General features: G+C 36.5%; 6 protein-coding genes across 9 annotated transcripts; 3 read left to right on the forward strand and 3 right to left on the reverse strand.

Annotated features, from left to right (window-relative positions):
* Window positions 1–7: 7 nt before the first annotated feature.
* Window positions 8–2,421, reverse strand: LOC103831977 (uncharacterized protein At1g01500). Its single transcript, XM_009107927.3, has 3 exons — window positions 2,126–2,421; window positions 1,108–1,843; window positions 8–433 (listed from the first exon to the last, which is right to left on the reverse strand). The coding sequence occupies exons 2-3, from the start codon at window positions 1,816–1,818 to the stop codon at window positions 203–205; spliced, it is 942 nt and encodes a 313-aa protein (XP_009106175.1). The 5' UTR covers window positions 1,819–1,843; window positions 2,126–2,421; the 3' UTR covers window positions 8–202.
* Window positions 2,422–2,535: 114 nt separating this feature from the next.
* Window positions 2,536–5,104, forward strand: LOC103831981 (protein FAM50A). 3 transcript variants are annotated; one of them, XM_033275841.1, is made up of 3 exons: window positions 2,536–2,706; window positions 2,802–4,185; window positions 4,856–5,104. In XM_033275841.1, the coding sequence occupies exons 2-3, from the start codon at window positions 3,794–3,796 to the stop codon at window positions 4,866–4,868; spliced, it is 405 nt and encodes a 134-aa protein (XP_033131732.1). In that variant the 5' UTR covers window positions 2,536–2,706; window positions 2,802–3,793; the 3' UTR covers window positions 4,869–5,104. The 3 variants fall into 3 exon arrangements, with proteins under 3 accessions (XP_033131732.1, XP_033131733.1, XP_018508654.1); XM_033275842.1 differs by having other exon boundaries at window positions 4,658–4,914; XM_018653138.2 differs by lacking the exon at window positions 4,856–5,104 and having other exon boundaries at window positions 2,802–4,309.
* Window positions 4,108–12,563, forward strand: LOC103831978 (5'-nucleotidase domain-containing protein 4). 2 transcript variants are annotated; one of them, XM_018653136.2, is made up of 16 exons: window positions 4,108–4,185; window positions 9,174–9,493; window positions 9,584–9,661; window positions 9,740–9,960; window positions 10,056–10,148; window positions 10,231–10,314; window positions 10,609–10,725; window positions 10,891–10,996; window positions 11,086–11,202; window positions 11,286–11,343; window positions 11,436–11,512; window positions 11,605–11,675; window positions 11,744–11,804; window positions 11,895–11,954; window positions 12,039–12,101; window positions 12,189–12,563. In XM_018653136.2, exons 2-16 carry the CDS (start codon window positions 9,203–9,205, stop codon window positions 12,309–12,311), a joined length of 1,620 nt encoding a protein of 539 aa, XP_018508652.1. In that variant the 5' UTR covers window positions 4,108–4,185; window positions 9,174–9,202; the 3' UTR covers window positions 12,312–12,563. The 2 variants fall into 2 exon arrangements, with proteins under 2 accessions (XP_018508652.1, XP_009106176.1); XM_009107928.3 differs by lacking the exon at window positions 4,108–4,185 and adding an exon at window positions 7,826–8,485 and having other exon boundaries at window positions 12,189–12,535.
* LOC103831979 (S-adenosyl-L-methionine-dependent tRNA 4-demethylwyosine synthase) lies at window positions 4,771–7,780 on the reverse strand. The gene is made up of 8 exons (XM_009107929.3): window positions 6,839–7,780; window positions 6,632–6,747; window positions 6,363–6,538; window positions 5,901–6,091; window positions 5,712–5,798; window positions 5,458–5,615; window positions 5,169–5,379; window positions 4,771–5,086 (listed from the first exon to the last, which is right to left on the reverse strand). The coding sequence occupies exons 1-8, from the start codon at window positions 7,676–7,678 to the stop codon at window positions 4,931–4,933; spliced, it is 1,935 nt and encodes a 644-aa protein (XP_009106177.1). The 5' UTR covers window positions 7,679–7,780; the 3' UTR covers window positions 4,771–4,930.
* A 97-nt stretch (window positions 12,564–12,660) lies between the features above and the next one.
* On the reverse strand, window positions 12,661–16,478 carry LOC103831982 (sugar transporter ERD6-like 6). The gene is made up of 17 exons (XM_009107931.3): window positions 15,516–16,478; window positions 15,360–15,422; window positions 15,198–15,287; window positions 15,054–15,113; window positions 14,907–14,972; window positions 14,758–14,823; window positions 14,583–14,658; window positions 14,445–14,509; window positions 14,271–14,363; window positions 14,100–14,183; window positions 13,942–14,026; window positions 13,755–13,864; window positions 13,606–13,665; window positions 13,455–13,520; window positions 13,317–13,376; window positions 13,115–13,229; window positions 12,661–13,023 (listed from the first exon to the last, which is right to left on the reverse strand). Exons 1-17 carry the CDS (start codon window positions 15,702–15,704, stop codon window positions 12,911–12,913), a joined length of 1,461 nt encoding a protein of 486 aa, XP_009106179.1. The 5' UTR covers window positions 15,705–16,478; the 3' UTR covers window positions 12,661–12,910.
* A 1,475-nt stretch (window positions 16,479–17,953) lies between these two features.
* On the forward strand, window positions 17,954–24,676 carry LOC103831983 (zinc-finger homeodomain protein 5). Its single transcript, XM_009107932.3, has 2 exons — window positions 17,954–23,267; window positions 23,474–24,676. The coding sequence occupies exon 2, from the start codon at window positions 23,510–23,512 to the stop codon at window positions 24,416–24,418; it is 909 nt and encodes a 302-aa protein (XP_009106180.1). The 5' UTR covers window positions 17,954–23,267; window positions 23,474–23,509; the 3' UTR covers window positions 24,419–24,676.
* Window positions 24,677–24,923: the final 247 nt, after the last annotated feature.

The raw sequence follows: 24,923 nt of genomic DNA on the forward strand, positions 1-24,923 counted from the left end.
CAAACCCAAGAAGAAGAGAATGGTTTCTTTCAAAATTTGAAGGCACACAGAGAGAAAAAAACAAACACATGAAGAAAGATTATCATACTACACAAATGTATTAGCTATTAAACTCTATTAAGTTTAGAGATTTGCGTTGGAGTGGAGTTAGAGAGAGAGACAGAGAAGGCCAAGAAGCTTGAGGCAAGTTTAAGTGAGACTACTAGATGAGTCTTCTTCTGAAGTTTCTGGTGGTTGATTGATAGGTTCGCACCAGAAGGCCAACACCAATGCCGAGACCTACACAGACGCCAAGACCAATTCCAACGCCAACCCTCACACCAGCATTGAACCACGACATTTCGCCATCTTCAACATCTGCGTACTCTCTTCCCATATACATGTCTCCGTATTCTCCTTCATAGTCTTGTTTATAGTTTCCGTATTCTGTTGCCTACACAATTTTAAAAAACTCCCATACTTAGGACAAAACATTGCAAAGAATATGTTTTGGTACATGGCTCTCTGAAACGAAAATAAGAAAGATACATTCATAGAGATAGTCAAGTAAAGAACACAATGGCCATTCAACCAGTACTTGTAGAATAGAGGCTAATAGTACTTTTATTCTCATACTGGTGTTTAGACCTCCATGATATTTAGGTGGAAGTTATAGACACTAATATAGTTTAAGGGAAGCTAATAACCTATAGTGAGTTCTAAGAACCATTCCAAATAGGTCAACTGCAATAAAACCTTCAAGCATAAGTTAATCTTAACATTTGATTCTTCAATAGGTTAACATCTTCCCTGGTAAGTAGTCTATGCATAAACTAAAGTTGATATATTGTGGCACTAATGTGATAACCACAATGAATCACATAAGAACTGAATGTAGCAGACAGGAGGATAAGAATTCAAACATTAAGATCACATGACAAGAGAGAGAGAGAGAGAGAGAGAGAGAGCTTTCTATTAATATGTCAGGCCCCATACATCACATGATCATTTATCAAGAGCTGGTACCAAGAAACAAGCAGACTCATATCCTAGGTAACGCATTCAAAAAACCATTATAATACTATTTAAAAAGCATTGATACAATGAAACAGCAAAATGAAAAATTACCTGAAAATCAAGCTCAGACGAGTTGCCTTTATGAGTCTCGCCGGTTTCATACTCAGGAATCGAATCTAACGCAGCCACTCTATTATGCATCTTCTTCCTAAAACCAAGCTGAAGCGTCTTGGTCAAGATGATAGGTGTTCCCGAGAAGCAACCAGTGACATACACTTCAACAGTCGGCAACAACGGAGATGATGACATCTCAGAACAACCAATGTGTTTCTTCTTCTCCTTCAAGAAACCACACCCTGCAGTGATCTCAGCTTCACAGTTCATCCCCCACCGCTTCACGCCATGCTTAACAGACTCCCCTGTGAAACCATTACTACCAGACAACTCTAAAGTCCCAGACAAAACAAGCTCATCTCTGTCATACACCTCAAACCTCACGCTACCAGATAGCCTGATATTGTCTGTGCTGATGAAAGTAACCGCTTCTGATCTCTTATCAACACGGTCTCTCCTCAGCTGAGAGGAAACTCCTTGAGAGTACCGAACACCGTTGATCTCGAGGAGCGAGTCAGGATCCAGAGGGATGTGGGTGAGGGTGAGGACCTCAGGTGTGGAATCATCCGCCTTGAAGTTGCTGATTCTGACATAGAACACTCTCAAATCCAACAATGGTGATGATGATGTTCTGTTGTAGCCCTGATGATATCTAACCATCTGATATGCTTCACCGTTGTTGTTGCGTGTCTCGTAAGGCTCCTCCATAATTAAGAAGTACTAGAATCAATCCCTAATGTGATGTGAAATAGAAATCATTCATTAACCAAATCGTAACGAAAGAAATGTAAAGATTCAAACTTTAATCACTTTGCCAAAAACAGAGAGATGGGTCAAAAATTTACAGATGTGGAAATCACATCTTAAGTTGAAAAAAAAAAACAAATTAACAAACTTTAAAGCTTTAAAACTACGTTTCTATCAGAAAGGAACTATCTTTTCTTTTCAAAACAAAAATAGAATTTTCTAAAAAAAAAACTCAGAAAAATCCGCAGAAAGGAGAGAGGAAGCTCACCGAGGAGATGGTTCCATCCACGAGCCCAGAGAATTACAATCTGATGATTTTTTACAAACTAGTGATTAGCATTGATCTTCCTCCTCCTCCTGCCTGCGTCTCCAAAATTAAGGAAAGCAAAAAATAGAAACTTTATGTGTGGCCAAGTAGGATTCTGATTAGATCTCTCGTAGATCATAGATTTCCATTATATTGCGAGCTCGGCGCGTGGCAGAGGATTAACGACGAAAGGTTTTGTCTTTATGGAGGATAATTTTGTATTTTAATTAGGAGGAAAAGATTATTATATATAATGAGAAAAAGAAAAAAGGAAGAGTGATGGGAAGAGGTTTGAGATGTCTCGTTGTTATGATCCAACAGGGAGAAGAGGAGATGGGCTCTTCTGAACGACTTTCCATCACGTGATCATCCTTATCCTCTTCTTTGGACCAACAAAAAGTCACTGTTTACGAGACACACCGCGTCGGGTCGCTTTTACTAAAACGACGCGAAATGTCTTGACGTTCATTAAAAACTGCAGGTTGTTGGGCCTTTATGGTCAAGTGTTGGGCGTTTAAATTTACATCTTTCTTGATAAAAAGGTGGACATCGTGCCGTTTTGCTTAGGAGTTATAAATTTTGGTTGCAACAACGTTTCATTTTCTCTAAAACAATTTTTTTTTTTTGAATTATACAGAGATATCCTGACCCACAAAAGTGATCCAGACTAGTCATATATCGCCACGTGTCGGTCATCTGTCTCTGACGATACCGAAATGTTAATTCTTCAGTAGACAAGATTCAAACTCAGGTGACGGTACTCACAACTGTAAGCTTTTTACCATTAGAACTAGAAGCTCTGATTTCTAAAACAAAAATTTTAAGTTGAATAATGGTTTCTTGAACTACATACGGATACGTTGACTGTACCATCAATCATCGTGTTCAATGAAATGAATCTCACGCTTTGGATATAAATCTCACATGATAAACATACGTTTTCAGTTAATATTGAATTGAAAAGTGATTATATATATATGCAGTCTCCCTTATTTCAAAACTGATAATTAAAATAAGATCTAATAAAGTGAAACAATTTTAACAAAAAGAAAAATGTGAAACAAAATCAAAAGGACTTTCATTAGAAGTCAAACCTAACACACAAATTGCAGCTAGCAACCAGTAGTGATAAGGTTGCAAATATTCTTCACTAGATTTATAACTTCCGTCGATGAAGCTATACAATTTGATCTTTGATACATATAATATACGAATATATATAGAACTAATTTTCCTTCAAAAAATATATAGAATTAGGTACTATAGTACACACAATGCATGAACCCTAACATTAAAGGATAAAATAATACAGTATATTATATTGGTTTTATATGTCGACATACATGGATTATATTGATGGATAATATTATAGAAGGAAAGATAACCAATGGACAAACATAAAATCTACTTTTTTTCTTCTGAAAGTTTTATCCTAACACCAAAGAGTGGGTGACTTTTGATATTGAAGACTGTTGTCTTTTGTTTCTGTCTGTATAACATTAAAAAACAAATAAAGCATGAGAAAATTTGATTGCCCCGTGAAGATATTTTTTTATATTTGGTCTTGAAGATATTAGAAACAAATAAGCTATTCAAGAAAATTGTATTCTACTGAAAAATTATAAGCTGATGGGGAAGAAAAGGTTTCAGAGAGAGAAAGAATCGTCTGTGACGGCGACGGTAGGAGAAGCTTCATCTCTGTTGGGGTCTCAGACGGCAAGGAGACGAAGAGGAAGGCCGAGGAAGAATCTTGAGGGTCCTGAAAATTCCAAGAAGGAAGAAGACGAAGATTACGAGGAGTACGAGTACGAAGAAGAAGAAGATGACGAGCAAGTTGAGATTGTTAACAGAGAGAAACTGAAGAAGAAGAAGGTTAGAAGTAGCCCTAGCGTGGAAGAAGGGCAAAAGTGGAAACGTGAAGAAGTAGCTGAGGAGGAGGAGAAGCCAGATATGACGGTGAAGACGGTTGCACCGCTGTCATATAGACGGTCCAGGAGGAAGAACACACCGGTGAAAAGCTGGTTAAACTTAATATTACCAAACCATTGGAGTCTTTGATATTGTGTTGTGTGTTCATGGATTAACTATCGTTGAGTTATAAATTAATTAAAATCCCTCATGGGAAGAAGACCTTTTAATTTTTTAGATTATTGAATCGGTTAATTCAAAACAAGAACACAAGTTTTGGAAAGTTTTAGATAACCAATAATGGGGGAAACAATACAAGTTAGTGGTGAATTTTGAAATTAATTAAAAATAATTGTTTCGTAATGATGCTTTATAGGGTTTTAGTTGTAGTAGGTTGCATATTTTTATGTGTTGTGTAGTTGATGGTTACGTCGCTTTCGGATTTTTGTATGATAACAAAAGATGCAAATGCACATGGTTAACAGATAAGTTAAGAAACCAATGGATATTGCTAGTGAAAACGACTTGTCTATTACTCTAAACCCACAACAAAGCTATATATACTTAATATGATCCTTGCTTTAGTTAAGAGCAAAGAACCTAGAAAATAAAAACTAACATCGAATTGCACGCAAGCATTATGGGCCCTGCAAGTGTTCACGTGCAAAACCATCTTTGTCCCAAGATTAACATCGAAATATCAAAATTCAAAACCGGTAAATTCAAAAACTTGATTATAAGTATTCAGTTTGATATGGTTTCAAAACCTTAACGTCTTTCCAGGAGTTACTTGTAACACTGAAGTTGACCAAAAAAACAAAGGCTTTATAACAAAAAGACATTAGCTTACTTCCTCTCTTAAGCTACAACAGCTTGTGGTTTAGGGTGATGATGTCTTTCCTTCTTGTAACGCAACTGCTCTGGGTCAAACCCACCTTCCTCTGCTCCATAAACTGCCCATGATGGTGTTTCCGCCATATAGTCCCTGCTCGTGAACGGTTCTCCAGAAGCCACCTATACGGATTCATTAACGAGTGTCGGTAAAAGTTAGCATGAAATTTTGAATTTTGAGTTTGATCTGGTTTAACTAACTAACCAGATCGTGGAACTTTTCGTAGTCGATCCAGGTGAACCACTTCCCATCCACTTTGAACTTGTCGGTTCTCCCTAGAAGAACACAGCAAGAATGGGCGTGCTCGCAAGCAACCTCGTACTCTCCATTGCTCTTCAGAGACAGAGCTTCTGAGAATGCTTTAACATCCGCGTGCCATGGTACGTTCTCCATTGTCAACTTTGATGTTGCAGATCTGTTTATGTTTCCATACGATTAACATATGTAATGACTTGTTTATAAAAAGAATGGAGAACAAGTGAAACACACTCACGATCCACAATATGTGACGCCTTTGATCTCGATGAAGTCAGGTTTCCCGATGTTGAAGAGATTGAAATAAGCTTCTAGCTCTTCTGTGTTCCATCCTTTGACGAGTGTTAAACGGTACACTGTTCGTTGTTGTTTCTCCTGGAGAGCTTTCAAGGAGTCCTGAGATACAAATGGAGCAGATATTATATACATTTACCGTAATTCAAATTTCATTTCGTAGGTTATTACATAAGACGTTTATTTTAAAATACTCACAATAAACCGCTCCCAGAAGTCTGCAAAGAGAGGCCTATCAATAGCCTTCAAGCTCTCTTTGGTGGCAGCATCTACACTTACGTACAACTGTAGATATCAAAGATTAACGAGTCAGGCAACTTCGTTCCTCTAAGTGCATGAAGAGCCTTCAAAGCTGGAAAAAACATGTACAAAATAGACACCACGGACCTGGGTGATAGGCTTCATCATCAAAATCTTTTCAGGGAATTGTGCATTAGTAACCAAGAATGTGGAAATACGCTTTCCATGAAGCTCATCCACAAGTGCATTGATCTCTGGATACATAATTGGCTCACCAACAAGTGATAACGCACAATGCCTTGGTGTTAGACCTTCTTGTAACTTCTCTGGAGTTACACCTGAAGAACATATCCCCCCCAGTAAAACATCAGCATCTGACATCCACTTAAGTGGTGGAATCAAATCAACCAAATAACCAAAACACGCACATTATTATTGACTTCCAAGATCTAAACGACTATCATGACATGTATAAACTATGAGATATCTAAATAGGATTCAGACACTAACTTGACCCACGGATTCTCATAAACCATCAGAGACATGACAGAGATTTTTTTCAGAATGTATTATCTGCAAACCAAAATAAGGAGGGAGATATAAGCAGACCTGGAACTCCTTTCATCTGTTTAATCATCTTTGTATGAAGATCAAGAGCACCTTTCACAATCTCTTTAGGATCGTCCATCTTCCACTGCCAGCTCTTCCCCACAGGATTAGTGTGATGCCTCCAACAAAAGACACATTTGTTCGCACAAGCTAAACTAGGTGTTGTCTCCATACACCTTGCATATTCCAAAACCCCAAAATACATCTTAACATAAGAAATCACAACCTACAACCATAAGGCTAGATGTAAACAAACTTTCAAATCGAACCTGTGACTCTCAATGCCATAAAAGGAGTGCTTGTAACAACCTCCCCTCCCTCTAAGCTGTGACTTCGTCCATCTACAAATCTTAACCCCACTATGCGAACCAATAATCTTATACCCCTGCAACAAGTTACACATAACTTCAGAAAACTCTCTAGCAATCAATATAACAACCCTGCTTCAAATCTCAAAGCAAAAAAAAAAACTATACCTGTTTCGTTAAGCTAGCTCTAATCACAGGAGTCACCATCTCCTTCTTCCCATCACCACGTTTCGTAACCTTAACAACACCGTTCTTCCTAGAAGGAGCTTTTCCAGCAATATCTTCAAGATCAACAATATCATTGCTATCTTCTTCCTCCTCTTCATCGGTTGTATCAATATATTCGTCTTCACTCTCAACGACACCGTTTTGAGTAATCTCATTAGCTTCTCGAGCCTGAGCAGAGCCTCCCTTGAGAACTCTAATCACTCCATCACACCACTCGTTAAACGCTCTATCTAACTCTCCATCGTCCACGTCACCTTCTCCCACCGGCACCATCTCCGCTCCACCCAACCCCACCATCCTCCTCGACAGCTCCTTCGCCACCGCGTTATACTCATCACCATAAGCACGGCTCCCGACGCCGAAGACTCCGAATCTGCAACAGGAGAGAAGAAGCGATCCGACTCTGAAATCCTCCGCGCTCTCCGAAAGCCAGTCGACGAGAAACTCCCCGTCCTTGGGCGGCTTCCCGCCGTCCCACGTCGACGCGACGAAGATGGCTAGCGTCTCCTTGGGGAGATCCTCCGGCTCGTAGCTAGCTGGATCGACGAGATCGAACGCGATGCCGTTCGATTCCAGGAGCTTGTGGAGGCGCTGAGCTAGGGATTTGGATGTTCCCGTTTGGGAGATGAAGAAGATCTTCCCCCTTCTGGTGCTAGGGTTTAATAAGGAGAGGGTTTTGAGACGTTTCAGGCGGCGGTATTTGTGGATGCAGTAGAAAGTAGTCGCTGAGAGTAGAGCTACGAGAGCTAGTCGAGCGTGAATGGAGGACGACGAAGCCATGGATTAAAGGTTACCAAGACTACGCAGGCGGCGCGTGGTGTTCACGCGAAAGCTATGAACCGAGGTTTACACTAACGGAGAAATGGCGGAGACGGGGAAGAAGTATAAGGTTTACATAATGGTTTTTTAAGGCCCGGTTTGTTTAGAATTAAGGCCCGGTTTGTTTAGGTTAAAAGCCCATTAACTCCGTCCGAGATCAGAAAGCAACAACAACCACGACTTTTTTTTTCCTTTGATCTCTATGCCACGTGGCAATCTCTTATTCGGCAATACCTCCGAAGCTATGAACCGGGATCGGTTGTTGAGCGAGGTTGACACGAACGGAGAAATGGCGGAGACGGGGAGTAAGTGTATAAGGTTTACGTAATGGTCTTTATTTTTAAGGCCCGGTTTATTTAGATTTAAGGCCCGGTTTATCTAGGTTTAAAGCCCATTAACTCTGCCCGAGATCAGAAAGCCACAACCACGCTTTTTTCCCTCTGCTCTTTATGCGCCACGTGGCAATCTCTTCTTCGGCAATACCTAGTTGATAAAACAAAAAGCAAAAAACAAATAAATCAAACTGAGACGGAATGAATATTGTTGGTGGATTATCGGTAAATGTTGAGCGTTTATATTCAAATCTACTTTTTCTTGTTTGACGCCGTATTCTCTTTCTGGGGAATATTAGTCGTTTCTTTTTCCATGCCTATATTATTTATACCCTATCATCCACCATCACCATGCTTCTCAACAAGCGTCATTTCTCTCTCTGTGTCTCTCTGTTCTCTTCTTGTGCACAAAGACAGTTACTCAATTCTTCTGCTGGTTAGTATATTTTTTTTTTGTGTTTAATGGAATTTTTGTTTCTGTAAACTTTGTGTTGTTATTTTTTTTTTGTTTGATTTAACCTAAAGTTCATTGATTTCACAATGATTGATTTCTCAACAATGTGTTTGGTTTCCATATTTTTGGTAGTAGTATTTTTCTTACATATTGCTATTAGTGTGTTTCTCGTGAATTTTAGTGAAGTTGTGGTAAATTTACGTCTTTAATTAGTTAAAGTTGCAAATATTAATTAGGTCTTAATTTCCTGGAGCCCTTGGGAAGAAACATAAATCAGGAGTTTACGTGGTGCAATTTTTGTTCTATCTTAACGAGCAAATAAGGATTGTTTTTACAGGAGGTTTTGTTACATTTTTTTTTTCCTTTTCGGTGCTAGTGGATCAAAGTGGTGCAATCTTAGTGTTGTATGACCCGTGTTGACTAATCCTAAACTTTTGTATTCTCTCTAGAAAACGTGTCATCTAAATTTAGCCTTAGTGGGTTCTGAGTAACCAGTTGCTTCTTCCGTGATTGATTTTATATATTATTGCTATCATTTTTTTTGGATAGAGCATGTACATTCTCTATGTAATTTATACCTTGTTTGTGTGTTGCATCTATTTTTATATATTAGACGAGTTCATTTGAAGGACAACAAAAATGACGCTTCTTTTACTTGATCAACTCTCAGGGACAAGTCATATCTGTTTCAAAAGTTCAATGGAAGAACAAAGAGCTAGTGGTCTTACGGACAGCGTGGTGCAGTTTCAAAATGTGGGATCAAGGGACGGATGTGAAGCTCCCCATAAGTGGTCATCCAATGGAGGAGGAAAGAAAATCGACGTAAGAAACCAGATCTTCTGCAATAGATCTTTGAACATGAAGAATATCATTGCCGTAGGCTTTGATATGGACTATACTCTGGCCCAATATAAGTCCGAAACTTTTGAGTCCCTTGCATATGAAGGCACTGTCAGGAAGTTGGTATACGATTTGGGGTATCCAAGAGAGGTTAGTATACTTTATTGCTGTTTTTAAATTTGTTACCGGTAGAAAAAGTTTGATTAATTTTGTTTACTCGTTGTTGTTTACAAAAAACAGCTGTTGGAATGGACATTTGATTGGAACTATATGGTTAGAGGGTTGGTTCTAGACAAAAAGAAAGGAAACATCTTAAAGGTATATATCGTGTATTGGATTGGACTCTTATAATAATTATTGCCTCGTTTCCTAATTGACTGTTGTCTCATGTTTCAGATGGATCGCCATAAGTACGTGAAGGTGGCTTACCATGGGTTTAAGGAGCTCTCTAAGCAGGAAAAAGTTGATGTCTATGGCACTAGCCTAGTACGAGATTCTTTTGATGAGCCTGACTATGCTCTCATAGACACTCTCTTCTCTTTGGCCGAAGCCTATCTCTTTGCCCAACTCGTTGACTTCAAAGATAACAACCCTGATAAAATCCCCAAGGACGTTGAGTAAGACAACTTCCATATACGTTACTGTTTTCTTACACTTATATAGCCTCCAAGAAAGCATATGTTATTGCTCATGATATTCTATATTCTGTTAGTTATGCTCGCATGTATAAAGATGTCCGGTCTGCTGTTGATATGTGCCACCGTGATGGTACTTTGAAGCAGATGGTGGCAAAGAACCCTAATAAGTAAGGCTGATGGTATATTCATTACTGTCTCTTGCTTTTTTCCTTTTTTCATCATAGATTTTTAACTTGTTACTTTTTTCAGGTATATCAACGAGGATGCTACCATTGTACCTCTGATAAAAATGATAAGAGATTCCGGACGCTCAACATTCTTGGTGACCAATAGGTAATGCTAATGACATAGTTCTTAAAACTTCATTGTGTTATGGTAAAAGTTGTTATGCACGTATGGCTTTTGTAGCTCTGCATGCAGCTTATTCAGCATCATATTTAAAATGGCAATATGCTCTAAAGTTCCACTGTAACCTGTTCCCCTGCCCCTTGTAATAGAAATGTGAACATAGGGAGTTACAGAAACCTTTGTTGTGAGACAAACTTTCATTACTAGTGATTTGTTTTGTTCTTACCTGTCTTTGTATAATAGTTTTTAAAAGGAATTTTTTTAACGACATTCTTGCAGTTTGTGGGACTACACAAATATTGTGATGAACTTTCTCTGTGGAGGCCGCACTGTACATGGTCCTGATACTTGCAACTTTGACTGGCTCCAATACTTTGATGTTGTGATCACTGGCAGGTATTTTTTTTTCTTAGTTTCTTTTTTAGTCTAATGATCTGAACAAAGTCATGGTGATGAACAATAAGATATGTGCTATTATAGAAGAATTTTAGTTTCTTGCATTATTCCTTTTTTTTTAAATCTCGTTTGTTTGTTATCTGAATTGGATATATGTTTGTGAAGTGCAAAACCTGGTTTCTTCCATGAGGAGAGCCGTGCCAACCTTTTTGAGGTGGAACTTAAGTCAGGGATGCTGATCAATACGGACAATGGAACACCTATGGCTCAGGTTAGACTTCACGAGTTGTGACATTCGTTCAGTCTTTCACATGCTAGTTATCCAAATGTTGCAACTTATATTTTTTTTATGATTCACAGATTGGAGATCCTTCACCAAAAATTCCACTGAAGAGTAAAGACAAAGCGTGTCAAGTTTTCCAAGGTGGAAATGTTGGTCATCTTCACAATTTGCTCTCCATCGAGTCAAGTTCTCAGGTACTGTCACACTATAAACCTCTATAGTAACTGGATGTACCGTGCCATGTCTCATTTATCAGTCACTTATTCGATCTTATTAGGTCCTTTACGTTGGCGATCACATATACGGTGACATCTTGCGCAGCAAAAAAGTCCTCGGTAAGGTTTCCTTTGCCAGTTATAGATTTTTACTTCTTTTTTTTGTTCTGTGAAGTAAACTTGTAGTTTAATTTTTTTCTTTAATTCTTCAGGGTGGAGAACTATGCTGGTTGTACCGGAACTTGAAAAGGAGGTTGAATTTCTGTGGGAGCTTAGGAACGCGCGTAAGGTGAATGGACCCTCTCTTCATATTGTCATTATAAAATATATGATTTTGTGAAATAGGCTTTTTCCTTATCTGATAAATTTTTGGGTTTGCAGGAACTAATTTTGATGAGGAATGAGCGTGACTCAGTGGAAGACATGATCCACCACTTGAGCTGGTCTCTGCAGTAAGTCTTCTTTAAATAAGAATTTGAACCAAAGAAAGCTTGTGTAACCAGATCATATATCGTGTCAGGTTTGAAGATATCAACGAGAAAGACAAGCAGGAAATGCTATCAACGGTTAAGGACTTAGTGGTACGTTAGGATTTGCACGGACTCCTTAATCTCCAAGAGTTGCATATTCATTTAATAATTAATGTTTTTTTTTTGGGTGGGATTCAACAGTGTAAAAGAGATGAAGTACGACTAAATCTTCAAGAAGCTCAAAGAGAAAGCCACAAAAAGGTAAAAATCATGTAGAGTGTGTCAGTGTAAAACAACTAGTTTAAAGTTCCAATGCTCATGTTGTTGGTTTTTTGGTTACTGCAGTTTCACAATGTCTGGGGGCAATTAATGAAAACTGGTTACCAAAGTTCTAGATTTGCTCACCAGGTAATAACGTTTTATATATATATGTAACGGTTATAGTTTTTTTTGCCTTTGTACGGGAATTTGATTTCATGTTATTTTTCAATGTAGGTGGAGAGATTTGCATGCCTATACACGAGCCAGGTCTCTAACCTGCGGTTATACTCCCCAGACAAATACTACAGGCCAAGTGAGGACTTCATGTCCCACGAGTTCCACCTTCTTCCCCTTTGATTTGATCCGATCAGTGAGATAGCTAAAGAAAAGACCATCTGAAGTCAAGAGAGTATTATCAAAGTGATTGTTTGATTTGGTTGGGTGCTTATTTTTGCACAAGCTCCCTTTATCTCTTCTTTTACTCATTGCATTTTCAATTTCACTTTGGTACGAACTACAAGTTTAAGATTCTATTGGAAACGTTTTCTTTTTACCTTGCGGAAAAGTTTGTGTCTACAAAACTCATTAGTCTACTATCATTTATTTTAATTGGTCTGTTTCTTCACAGAGAAGAATTAGAACACGTCTTGTTTGGTGCTTTAGATATATCTTTAGATGGATCATTCTATCTATGGCAGTGTTGATGTTCAGATTCATCTCTGTATTAGCATAATCTTTACTCTATTAGAAGAGTTTGATCAAATTACAACAAAAAAAAACTACTTGTGTTCATATACATATAACAGAAGATTATTGACACACAACAAACAAACAAACAAATCTTCGTAACTTCTCACAGCCCAATTAAACAACAGCTGGAAAAATCTCTGACATTTCTTTGTTTCTTCTTGTTCTTGGCCAAAACAGCGATGTGGTGAAAGGGAAACATATAATGATCATCTGAACAAGGCTTGAAGTTCCTCAAGTGTTTTCCCTTTGGTCTCAGGAACCCATAAAGTTACAAACACCACTGTGAATGCACACACCACCGCGTATAGAGTGAAAGTTCCTGTCCAACATGAACCAAAACCCCATTAAATAAAAATGATCCCATCATGGCGACAGAGAGAGAGAAGAGTAAGAGAGAAAGAGAGAGAAACCTCCACTGCTCCAGGCCAAGAGCAAGTTTGCAGTCATGGTGATCAACCAAGAGAAGAACCAATTTGCTAAAGTCGCTATACTTCCAGCTAAGCCCTTTATGTTTACAGGAAGGATCTGTTTACCACAACAACAACACCAAATCAATCAAAAGGCACTTTAATAAAGTTCTTACAACACTTAGTTCTAGCTTCTAATTAGTACCTCAGACATAATGAGCCACGGAATTGGTCCCATTCCTAATGAGAAAGAAACAACCATTGCCTGTAAAATGATTCAACAGAGTTAAAGCAATGATAACATCTCACTGCATCAAGAAAGTTTCAAAACAAACAAACTTACCACAACTCCAACTACAGATAAGATGCTCAGCATACTGTACATGTCTGAATCATGAGACACAAATCCCTAAAACAAGACATGTAATAACTCAAAAACGTTGTTACAGAAGATAAAAAATAGTGTTTAAGGAAGTTACAAATTTTAAAAGTACCTTAAGGTAGAAAGCAGCTGCAACAATTACTAAACTGATCGTCATCCCAACCGAAGAGATCTACAAAACATTTCCATTTACGTTATTAGTTAAACTTTGGACCTGTCCTGAGTTAGATTCCTAAAGATATGACACTAATGAATACTCACGGTAAGCAGAAGGCGACGACCTGCTTTGTCCACCAACCATGTTGATATTGCAGTCGCCACTACTTGAATAGCACCGACCCCAAATGTTGCTGCATTACTCGATGTAACTCCTACAAACGAAAAAGGTCGAAGCTATGTAATAATCTGAAACAAGACACGTCCTGTCTTCTTAGAGGAAGGGACTTACCTGCAGATTCAAAGATAGTACTGGAATAGAATAAAACGCCGTTAATCCCACCGAGTTGTTGAAGTACAAGCAACCCTATACCAACCTGTTACACACACAAAAACAGTTTTAAGATAATGTTTCTTTATGGTAGAGAAAGCATATTCAATGTTTTGTACCATAAGTGGGAAATAGTATCTCCTCCTCTTGAGATCTACAAACCGAACTGTAGATGATCTCTTAGTAGATGATGCCACAGATCTCTGCAGAAGATATGAAAAAGAATAAGCGTTTAAAAATAATTTATATACCTTTAAAGAAGGAAAAGATTCTGAGTTGTAATATATTACCTTGATCTCATTAACCTCAACGGTAATATCAGTCTCAAACCCTCTGAGAACTTGTAATGAAGTTTCAAAATCATCAGTCATACCCATTTTCGCCTACAAAATTAAAATAAATCATCCCATAAGAGTGGATTAATAATATGCAAATGACTCAAGAAAAATATTTTTTGAACTTACCAGCCAACGAGGGGATTCAGGAATGAAAAAGAGACCCGGTATCAATACTATGCATGGCAATGTCCCTAAGTAAGACAACAGAGAAAGTGATTACGCATGTTAATGAATCATTAATCAGGAAAATGGTTTCAGGCTTACCCAAAACTGCAAGAATCCTCCATGGAACAAAGAGGCCAAGTAAATAAGCCAACATTATTCCAATTGTCACAGAAAGCTACATGCAAAAAAAAAAGTTAAGCAACATCTAATGTTTAGCATTAAGAATCTGTTCACAAATTGAAAAAGAAGAATCAGTCAGCTTGACGTGTCAAACCTGGTTAACTGAACCCAGTCCTCCCCTCAGATTCTGTGGAGCTATCTCAGCGATATACACAGGCACCTAAAACCACAAACCAAGTTGCATAAATTTACTTAAAACGCATTATTCCATATAACAAAACAATTAGGTGAGTTCAGTATTACTGTGTAAGAGATGATCCCAACGCCAAAGCCTTCTAAAAGTCTTCCCATGTAAAGAAAAGAAGTATCCTACACAACAAAGGATGACGTAATGCCAATCATAACATTTTCAGATCAAACAAAGAAACTAAAAAACAACAAAAGACTCACTTTAGCAAATGATATGCAAAGCCAGCCAATGATATTGGGAATAGCAGCAATCATCAGAGACTGTCCAAGACAACACACACAATAAAAAGGTCTAAGTAAGATGTCATTAGCTGGATCAAGATTCAAAATTAGACAAAGCTATACCCCTTTTCTTCCAATGTATTCTGCAATCTGACCACTAGCAATTGCACCAACCATAGCTCCCACATTGGATAGAGAACCAAACACAGAGTACTAATACATGGAACAACAGATCAAAGTCAGTCAACCAAACAGCTCTAGACAAAGAGATTGGTTTATTATTACCTCAGATACAGTTAAACCGAGATCTTTAGTGATTGCAGCTTGTGTCGGAGAAGAATAACCACACTGAAACCCAAAAGATACAAATCAGTCGCAGCTTTCTACAAATGGTTTCTACAAATGGAAAACGAAAAAAGGTTGAGACTTTCATCGACTTACAGTGAAACCGAATTGAATAGGGCCAAGAGCAACGATCAGAACACAAGCAAGAACAGAGATAGAGCTGTCTCTGATGACTTGAGACGAACCCATCATGCTCGATTGTCTTGAGCCCATCCGGTACCAGCTTCCCGTGTGTATGAAAGGTCGTCGCAGATCATTATTCCTGGCCTCCTCTGTATCACTCATCTTTCTTATGTTTTATCAAAAGCTTCAAGCTTTAGCCTCAAGGCAAGAAAAGAAACCTCCTTTTGGACTTTTATGCTCGGTTTAGAGGATCTAGAAACTGGGTTTTTGATGACGAAGCTGTGCTTTGGATAAGAAGGGATTTTAAGAGACGCCGTCTTGTTATGGAAAAAATCGAAAAAAGGAAGATAATTTGGGTGTAATGTAGTGATTAACTGCTGGTGAGACAAGAGGAGACTTGTTCTGATAGTTCTTTTTTTTTTTTTGAAGATCACAACAGGTTGCGTCGTCGCATAAACCAAATTTGGACAAAATTAAAGGTTCTTTTTAGATAGTGGACAAATTATTTTTATATTTTTTTGCTAAAACTAACAAATATTTAGACAAAATAAAAGATAATATTTGTATGAATAATGTGTCATCTGGTAAAGATAATTACACAATGTTTTTGGATGATGAATAATTTACTATGTAGATCTTTTGCTAAAACTAAAAACATACTATAGTAATCAGAATCTGCTAAAAAGATAATGCAGTTTTTGAACAGAATATGTTGCCAATAAATATGGATTATCTTATGGTGTTTTGGATAATTTATATCCATTTTTTAATGACCAGCTAGTATTTGGTTTTGGATATTTATCATTTTTGGTCAGTAATTCACCACTGTTAAGTGTTAACAACCTGTTTTTAGTTTGGGGAATGATATATAATTACTACAAAATACAATAAACTGTTAGGAAATATATTTACACTTATTAATCAAAACTGGAAGTTTTTTTTCTTTTGGATAAGACATCCACATCTTACTTACATCATTAATAAATACTAAAATAAGTAATTTTATATTTTAAGCTTATTATTTGTATTAATTCTTTTTATGAAATATTTTTTTAATGAAATATTAAAATTACTTTTGGAAGTTTGTTCTCTTATTTTTTTCTCATCTTTTTTTGGTCAGCTTTGATGTCCGTGAACGTTCCGCACCGTACTCGTATTATCAAATTCCAGACCCGTATTTCAAATATTAATTCCATTCAAGTCTTAAGTTTGTATTTTCGCATCCATATAAAAAGCCAAATTATCAACGATGTTTCTATACTTTAGACTAAATCAAATTGTTTTCTTTTTAATTGCCGTTTGGTAAGAAATAGAAGAGTGAGAAAAAAACGAGAGAAATGTGAGGGAAGAGGTGGCCAGAACACAAAAAGACAGAGTATCATATCATACCGAACACGTCTTCGTGATCTGATATCCCTGTCTCCATTCATAACCCAACTAATCTTCTTGTTGACCACAAATTTTATATATCTGCACTCTACATAACATTGATTAAGGTATTTTGTTCTCGTTTCTCACATGTACAATAGTTACAAACAGAAGAAAATAAACATAATCATTTACCTAATCAAATCTCAAATTGTATGAAAACAATTGATCAAAGACCGTCGGTATTATTGGACCCCAACTGGAACACCCAAGCAATTCAGTTTGGGCTTATTAAATAAATCAACCACTATTATTTTATTAAAGGCCCATGTAGGAGAACGTCGGAGCGTGAGGGCCACTCTTGGAATTGTTGTTAAGATAAGTTTTAGTTTTAAATTTGCATATATAATACTTGTATCAAGCTTACAAGTCACATGAGATGATGAGAAGATATCGTACGTAGTTTTGTGGACCTTAGGATGTTCAAGAATAGCATCTACGTAGGGAATGTGTATTGAGATTGGTTATTATGGCTGGAGTAAGCTTATTGAGCTTTGATATCGATTGTGATTTCTCATGTCGACTCCTTTTTGCTTATCTTTTTACTCATCCTTAGGAGACCATAAACATTTACGTTAATTTTGATTAAAAAAAATTTCGACAATTTAGAAGCCATGCGACTATGTATATAACCGATAATGTGTACATTAACCACAAGCAAAAGGCGATAAAATTCTAGTAAACGGTGGGTTTAAATTCTAAACAGTGGTTGATACATTAGTCTTCTTATCGTCTTCTAAAAGGGCATGGGCAGGGGCGGATGTAGAGAAATATTTTGTTGGGGGCATAGCTTAAATTACTTATAGAACTAGGGGTAAATTTGCTATAAACACAGGGGCATAACTAAAATTACTCTATGTTTTACACAGGATTTTGAAAAAGCACTGGGGGCAGTTGCCCCCCTCTTACGTAACGTGGCTCCGCCACTGGGCATGGGGACAAACATAGCTTGGCTTAGACCGGTCATCAGCTACTTGTCTGGTGAAAAAGTTGATTGCTCCGCATACCGCAGAAACCCTCTAGCTAAGTGAAGAGTACGTAAGATTTAGTCTAGCTAATGAATTTTCAATCTTCTCTCGTTGGATATTTACAACTGTTGTTTATATTCTCGTTTCTAATCGGAAAAAAAAACTTCATGTTTTGCTAATGGGGAAAAGTCACAAACAAACTCATGAACGGAGGAGGTTATACCATTGTTCTGTTGAGTTGTCAAAAGACACTTAACAAAATGTACTCTCATGGAAGAAAAAAACACTTTTGATGATACATCGTTCTTGGGATCTTCTATTATAAGTTTGAAGACAACAGAGTAGATCAAAACACTACTGTTTGGTTTCTTGCCTCTGTCACTGTAACAGAAACACACCAGATTCATCATTTCTCCTCCACACAATTTTAAAATATGTTTTAGTAAGTAGAGAGTTGTGTATGAAAGTGAAGTATGGGAGAGTGATGAAGACGTGAGAGGCAAACAAAAGTCATTAGTAGAAAACAAACAAAGCAAAGTGTTTTGAAACAGTGAAGTAAGAGTTGTTCTGATTTTGGCTACAAAACAAGTTGGCAACACAAAACTCTTAAGTTTTGTTTTTCAGAAAGAATAGAGAGCTGATAAGGACAACTCAAACCACTGCTTTCCCTTTCATTCATTTCATTTTCCAGCTATTTTTTCTTACATTTTACATTGCCTAGGAATATTCAACGAACTTAATCCCTTGAATAACATTATGCAACTCTTCTGAATGCATTTAACTAACCGGAGATCGGTTTAGATGAACCGATTTAAATTGAATACTTTAGTGAAAACCAAGTTGGTGGAATTTGGAAATTCCAAATCCCAAAATGTCCCTACAACACCATAGAAGCTACACTTTAGGTGTAAAAAACCATACACAGGAAGAAAATTTAAAAAAAAAAACAAGTTAAAAGAGAGAGAAAGTAAAAAGGGTTGCTTGCGGGGAAGCGTGGAGGGTGGCAGAGAGAGAGAGAGAGAGAGATTCAGACATTGTTTAATTCTACAGTTGTTACTACTTCAAAACTGCTTTTTGGGTTTTGATTCTCTGTCTGAATATAGACATTTCATATCTTCACAACTTCACCAGTTCCTTATTTCATATATTGGTTGATTTTTTTCTTTAAATACATTGATTAATTAAGTCTATTTGTTACTTTGTGACTACAAATATAAATGTTAATCTTAGTAAGCATGATATTTGTATTTGACTTTAAAGTGTTGTGTTGAATTTTGTTGCTAAAGAATACTAAGACATGATGATTTAGAACCTATCAGATATATACAGCTTCGGTTTTTGTTTGGATTCGTCAGAGAACGTATGATGTTTCCAAGATAATTAAGTTGGTAAAATCTGTGGTGGCCCTGGTGGGTGAAGTTGTAAAGCAACTTTCGTATTCGTGGGCAGTGGCTTATATCACCGGCACACCGTCTTTTTATGTTTTAAGAACATTAACAAATAGTCAAGTCTGTAATAAAGGTTTTGTGACAAAAAAAAAAGTCTGTAATAAAGGTTCATCAACTGATAATCCAAAGTTTTATACATTTTGAATATAAATGATATAGATTATAGTGTATAACCTTTTATATGACCTGAGAAATGGCATGTAGTTATTTTGTTAACCATTTCTTATGGATTCCTCGAAAAATTGATTTACGAACCTCAATTCAAGAGTTAAACCAGAAAACATTAGTTTGGGTTTCAAGTTCGATTTGTTTTTAAATTAAAGTCAAAATAAATTGTTAGAAAGAGAATGAGGTCATAATGCTAAAGGGGACAAAAACATGTTATGGTAGATAAGTAATTATCGTGTGACAGGCTGTGTCCATGAAAAATTCTGCAGAAGCTATGACGATTACTTTTATTTTATATTTTTTTATCAAATTTAATTAATTACGGTAATTTTTTTTTTCATTTTTGCAACCTTTTACAACAGTTATTCACACGCATGGATTGTAGTATTGCCGAATTTATATATGCTGAATATCTTACATCTTCAGAAAGTACAGTATATTACGTCATGCGTGAATGAATGAACGGATATCTATTTGCATATCAGGATAGTAAATAAGATAATTGGGTTAATATTAAAATAGTTTTGTACTGGAAGATTATTAATATGGATGTTTTTACATGTTGTTTTGTCAAACTCATAATTCTTTTGTGCTCGAAAAAGCTTCTAATTAATTTATATATTCAAAATGAAAAGTAAAAAAGATAAAAGGTAAGATAGGAAGACACACTTTGTATGTTCTCATGTATTGTCTTGAGTACTTTTACAAAAAAAAAAAAAGTATTGTCTTGAGTAAATGAAGTATGTTTTGAGTTTTTCTTTAGTTCAAAAATGATACAACTAAGCAAATAATAAAAGTAAAGTAAAGGTAGGGTGAAAGAGGAAAGAATAAAAGACATGAGCAAGGGTAAATGGTGTTTCAACAAATTAGGGTTTAAGGGTTTGAAAAAAAATCAAGCGAGAGAGAAGAGAGTAATAATAATGAAGGAGAGAGAGAGCGAATGGGCGGGGTCCATAATGTGGCAGGGCATGTGGCTGGGCTTCCAACTTGACCTTGTCGGTTGTTCTCTGCACTGCCCTTCTCTGCAACCCACACACTATATAAAGCCTAATTTCTTTTTATTTTTAGTTAATCTCTTTATATTTTTTTGCACATTCGAAAAAGCAATATGGTAATTATTTTTGTTTTTGAGTTTTTACGGAAGTTTTTTTTTACATTGTTTCAAACTTTCAATACTATAGTTCTGCACTTCTATTCTACGGAAACATTGTTATACATACTCATATCTAAAATTTACAATATATATTTAGCATCGGCCTTGGGTGAAAGGTAAAACGCAGTGAAATATTCGCCTACCTTCCAAGTTTTAGAAGTTATTATACTTTGATTTTAAAAAATTTAAATAATATTTTTGTTAAAATTTATCGTAAAATATTTGTCCCTCCAAAATCTCAAAACCGATTATTAGATATAATATAACTGAATTTATTGACTGTTAAAGATATATTTACACTAATTGACAATATGTTTTAATTTCAGAGTATTATTTGAATGAATTATGTTTATTATCCAATGTAAGAAAATTATTAAAAATATTGATTGCATGAACTAAGTCCTGATTAATTATCATTTACGTTTATGTTTAATTTTGTATGGATGTAGTGTTCATTGACTTCGATTTTGACTTGTAAACCATATGAACTTTTACAAATTCACTGGTAAGCAAAAGCACAAACGTTCATATTCCAGTATAAACAATCAAAGACCTTCTTGACCCCCACCCACCCCACCAAGATACAACTAAGATCTGTGCACCGACTTGGTTGAAGTTCTCAGGTAGATTAATTAAGATCGTTTGGAATAGTTGACCCCCTCAAACGCTCTTAATTCTATTAATGGGGACGCAAACAATGCAGAAAACAGCACTTATGCATAATGTCCACAGGAAGTATAGATTGAGAGTTGTAGCTTTGGAGGTAAACTTGAATATTGTATACTACTTGTTATCTAAAACCAGAGGACAATAAATGATATATATCTAAAACAAAGATTACGTAATAAGATCACCCGATTACCAATGTAAAATATGATCCACTGGCACAAATTACAATGCTCTGAATTAACTATTGTTAGTGTTTATTTAATCATTATTATAGTTGACTACGTAATTATTTATTAATATGCTCAAAGGGGATTAACTGACGGAACATACAGACAACAGTCCCGTTTCAGGCTGATTAGCAATTTAGCATTATGCAAAACAACAGAAAAAAAAAAGGAAGTAAATAATTTTAATGATGTATATATTATAGTTTTCAAGTGTATTTTAACAGTTTTAAAAGGATCAACGTACGCACTAATGCCTTACTGTACACGGTAAAAAAGTGAGCTCACAAAAACTTGCGGTCAGAATGTCAATAATTGCATCAATTTCATGCGAGTTACAAATACTATGAAATTTGAGCTTCAAGTTACTAGAGAATCATGCTGTGTTTAGAAATTAACTGAAAAATTCAATTATTTTGTTTAATATAGAGTAATGTTCTCATCTGCAGTTTGGATCCGCCGTCGGATATATAAACCGGCGATTTGGTCACTAGTTTGATTCTGATATAAATTATAATGCCAAATCAGCTAATTTGAAACCTACTGCTAACATTTAAAAAGAAAACCAACAAAATCTGACTTAACCCATGATCGGGGGTCAGTCTGCTTACACCCTTCATGTTTTAAAATGTATATATGTTATATACAGTTTGTAGAATTTAGCAGAAAGTGATGAAAATAACTATAATTTTGATGTAATACATTGTTAGTTTATTTATTTTTTATAATTATACAATACACACTATTTTAATGTTTCTTTTTGGTTTAGTTTATAATTGATATTTTCAGTCACTTTTATCATTATTGTTAGACATCATATTTAAAACTATCAGGTTTTTATTTTTATTTTATAGTTATAAACTTAACATATAAAAAATATTAATCAATTATTTTATGATCCATCCTGATTGTTTTGTAGATCCAGTGACCTGAAAATCGTCGGATTTAAAATATTGATGTAGAGTCAGATAGCAGTTTTTGTATTTCTGCCCATTGTTTTAGTTTGATCAAGGGTTATGATACGTTTTGAGTAAATTATAAATGGTGTCCTACTATACAAACTACTTAATTTATAAGGATAAAATTCAATTAAAAGTTATGTTCTGTTTTCACACTTTTATAAGTTTGTACATTAGTTCAACTCAATGTTAAAAATGATAATACTAACTTTAAAATAGCTTTTGGATAGATTGCTGAACATATTTAGCGGTCAAAATATTAAAGCAGCTATAAAAGAAAATGCAAAAAATGATAAATACCTTAATAAGTATATGATAAACATATATAATAGTATAATATATATAGTAGGGTATGATATTAGTCTCATCTCTCAAAAAACAAAGGGGATCGTCTCTTATCTCTTTCTCATGGCCTCACCACACGCAACCAAACTGTCTCTTATAATCAGATCTCAAAGGTTGGCTTGTTGGGAGCACTGAGACATCAACACATGGTTTCTTCTCTCTTTCACCCTTAAAAACCCAATTAGCCCTAAAAATCCCTTTTACAGTATTACTCTTAAAAGTTCCTCTCTCATCTCCTCATCTCTCTCTCTCTCCATTAAAACCATTCACAAGCAAAAAGCTTTGAGCTTTTAATGAGTTTTAGATCCTCTTCGGTTCCTCCTGCAAAGAACTGGGCTGTTCCTCGTGTACTTGCTCTTATCTGTGAGTCTCTGGATCTCACTGTCTTTAATTTTCTTTATTTCCTTATTGGTAATCTCATTAAAATGTTCTTTTTCAGACATAAAATTAAACAAGCTTCAGTTCATAAGCTTATTTAATAATATCTCCATGAAAATTCAGAATATTAATTCATGACTAACCCTTTTTTCTTTTGTTAATCTCTTTAATTGTAATTAAATCATTTTCAGGGTTTTAATTTTAATTAAACTCCAAGAAGAAGAAAAATGGATATGAGAAGCCATGAAATGGTAGAGAGAAGAAGAGATGACAATGGCAACAATGGTGTTGGTAGCATTGCAAATGAAGATAATGTCAACGGTAATAACAACAACAACACTCGTGTCTCTTCTCAAACCCTAGATCACCACCAGTCCAAGTCTCCGTCTTCTTTCGTCATCTCCGCCGCCGCTAAAACCGCCGTGCGGTACCGGGAGTGTCTCAAGAACCACGCGGCGAACGTCGGCGGAAGCGTGCACGACGGATGCGGCGAGTTTATGCCGAGCGGCGAAGAAGGGACGATAGAAGCTCTCAGATGCGCTGCTTGCGACTGCCACCGTAACTTCCACCGGAAAGAAGTCGACGGTGTGGGAAGCTCGGATGTGATCGCTCACCACCACCGTCATCACCACCATCAGTACGGTGGAGGAGGAGGAGGAGGGAGAAGACCGCCGCCGCCGAACATGATGCTTAACCCGCTCATGCTTCCTCCGCCGCCGAACTACACGCCGATGCACCACCACAAGTACGGTATGAGTCCGCCTGGTGGTGCAGGAATGGTGACGCCGATGAGCGTCGCTTACGGTGGGAGCGGAGGAGGAGGAGGTGGAGCTGAGTCGTCTAGTGAGGATCTGAACATGTACGGACAATCGAGCGGAGAGCACGGAGGAGAAGCAGCGGCGGGACAAATGGCGTTTTCGATGTCGTCCAAGAAACGGTTCAGGACGAAGTTCACGACGGAGCAGAAGGAGAGGATGATGGAGTTCGCGGAGAAGCTGGGGTGGAGGATGAACAAGCAAGACGAAGAAGAGCTCAAGAGGTTCTGCGGTGAGATCGGAGTGAAGAGACAAGTCTTCAAAGTGTGGATGCATAACAACAAGAACAATGCAAGGAAGCCACCACCATCAACAGTATGAGGAACCTCTCTAATGGTGAGATTATGTCGGAGATTATCTATTAATCTATTGTTGCTGTCTTTTTATTTTAATGTTATCTAGGTTTTTGTAGCTTGTACGATCTTTGGATCAATCAATGGATGTTTTGTTTGCGTAGTTAATGTTTTTTTTTTTTCTTTTAATTTGGTTTGTTTTTATTTTATTTTTCTGTATTTTGTCTTTTACCCAGTTCGTACTTGTAATCAGCTTCGTTTACTTGTTAGTTTATGTTTCTGTCTTTTTTTACGTTTAAGCTTAAACTCAAAGATGCTGTGTTGTTACAAAGTACAAACTTAAATATGCCAAATACGACATTGTTATTAACAGTTTGATACCAATCTTACTAAATATATAAACTAATGCAAACATTCTAAATTTGTATTCCTTAGTTTGGATATACATGAACTTATAGATAAACATTATTTGCTGTCACCCAATAAAGAAAACAGATACATAGTGTAAACACAATAATTTTAGCAGTTTAATT

This window comes from Brassica rapa, chromosome A07, assembly GCF_000309985.2.
Source record: "Brassica rapa cultivar Chiifu-401-42 chromosome A07, CAAS_Brap_v3.01, whole genome shotgun sequence".
In the NCBI taxonomy this organism is placed as follows: domain Eukaryota; kingdom Viridiplantae; phylum Streptophyta; class Magnoliopsida; order Brassicales; family Brassicaceae; genus Brassica; species Brassica rapa.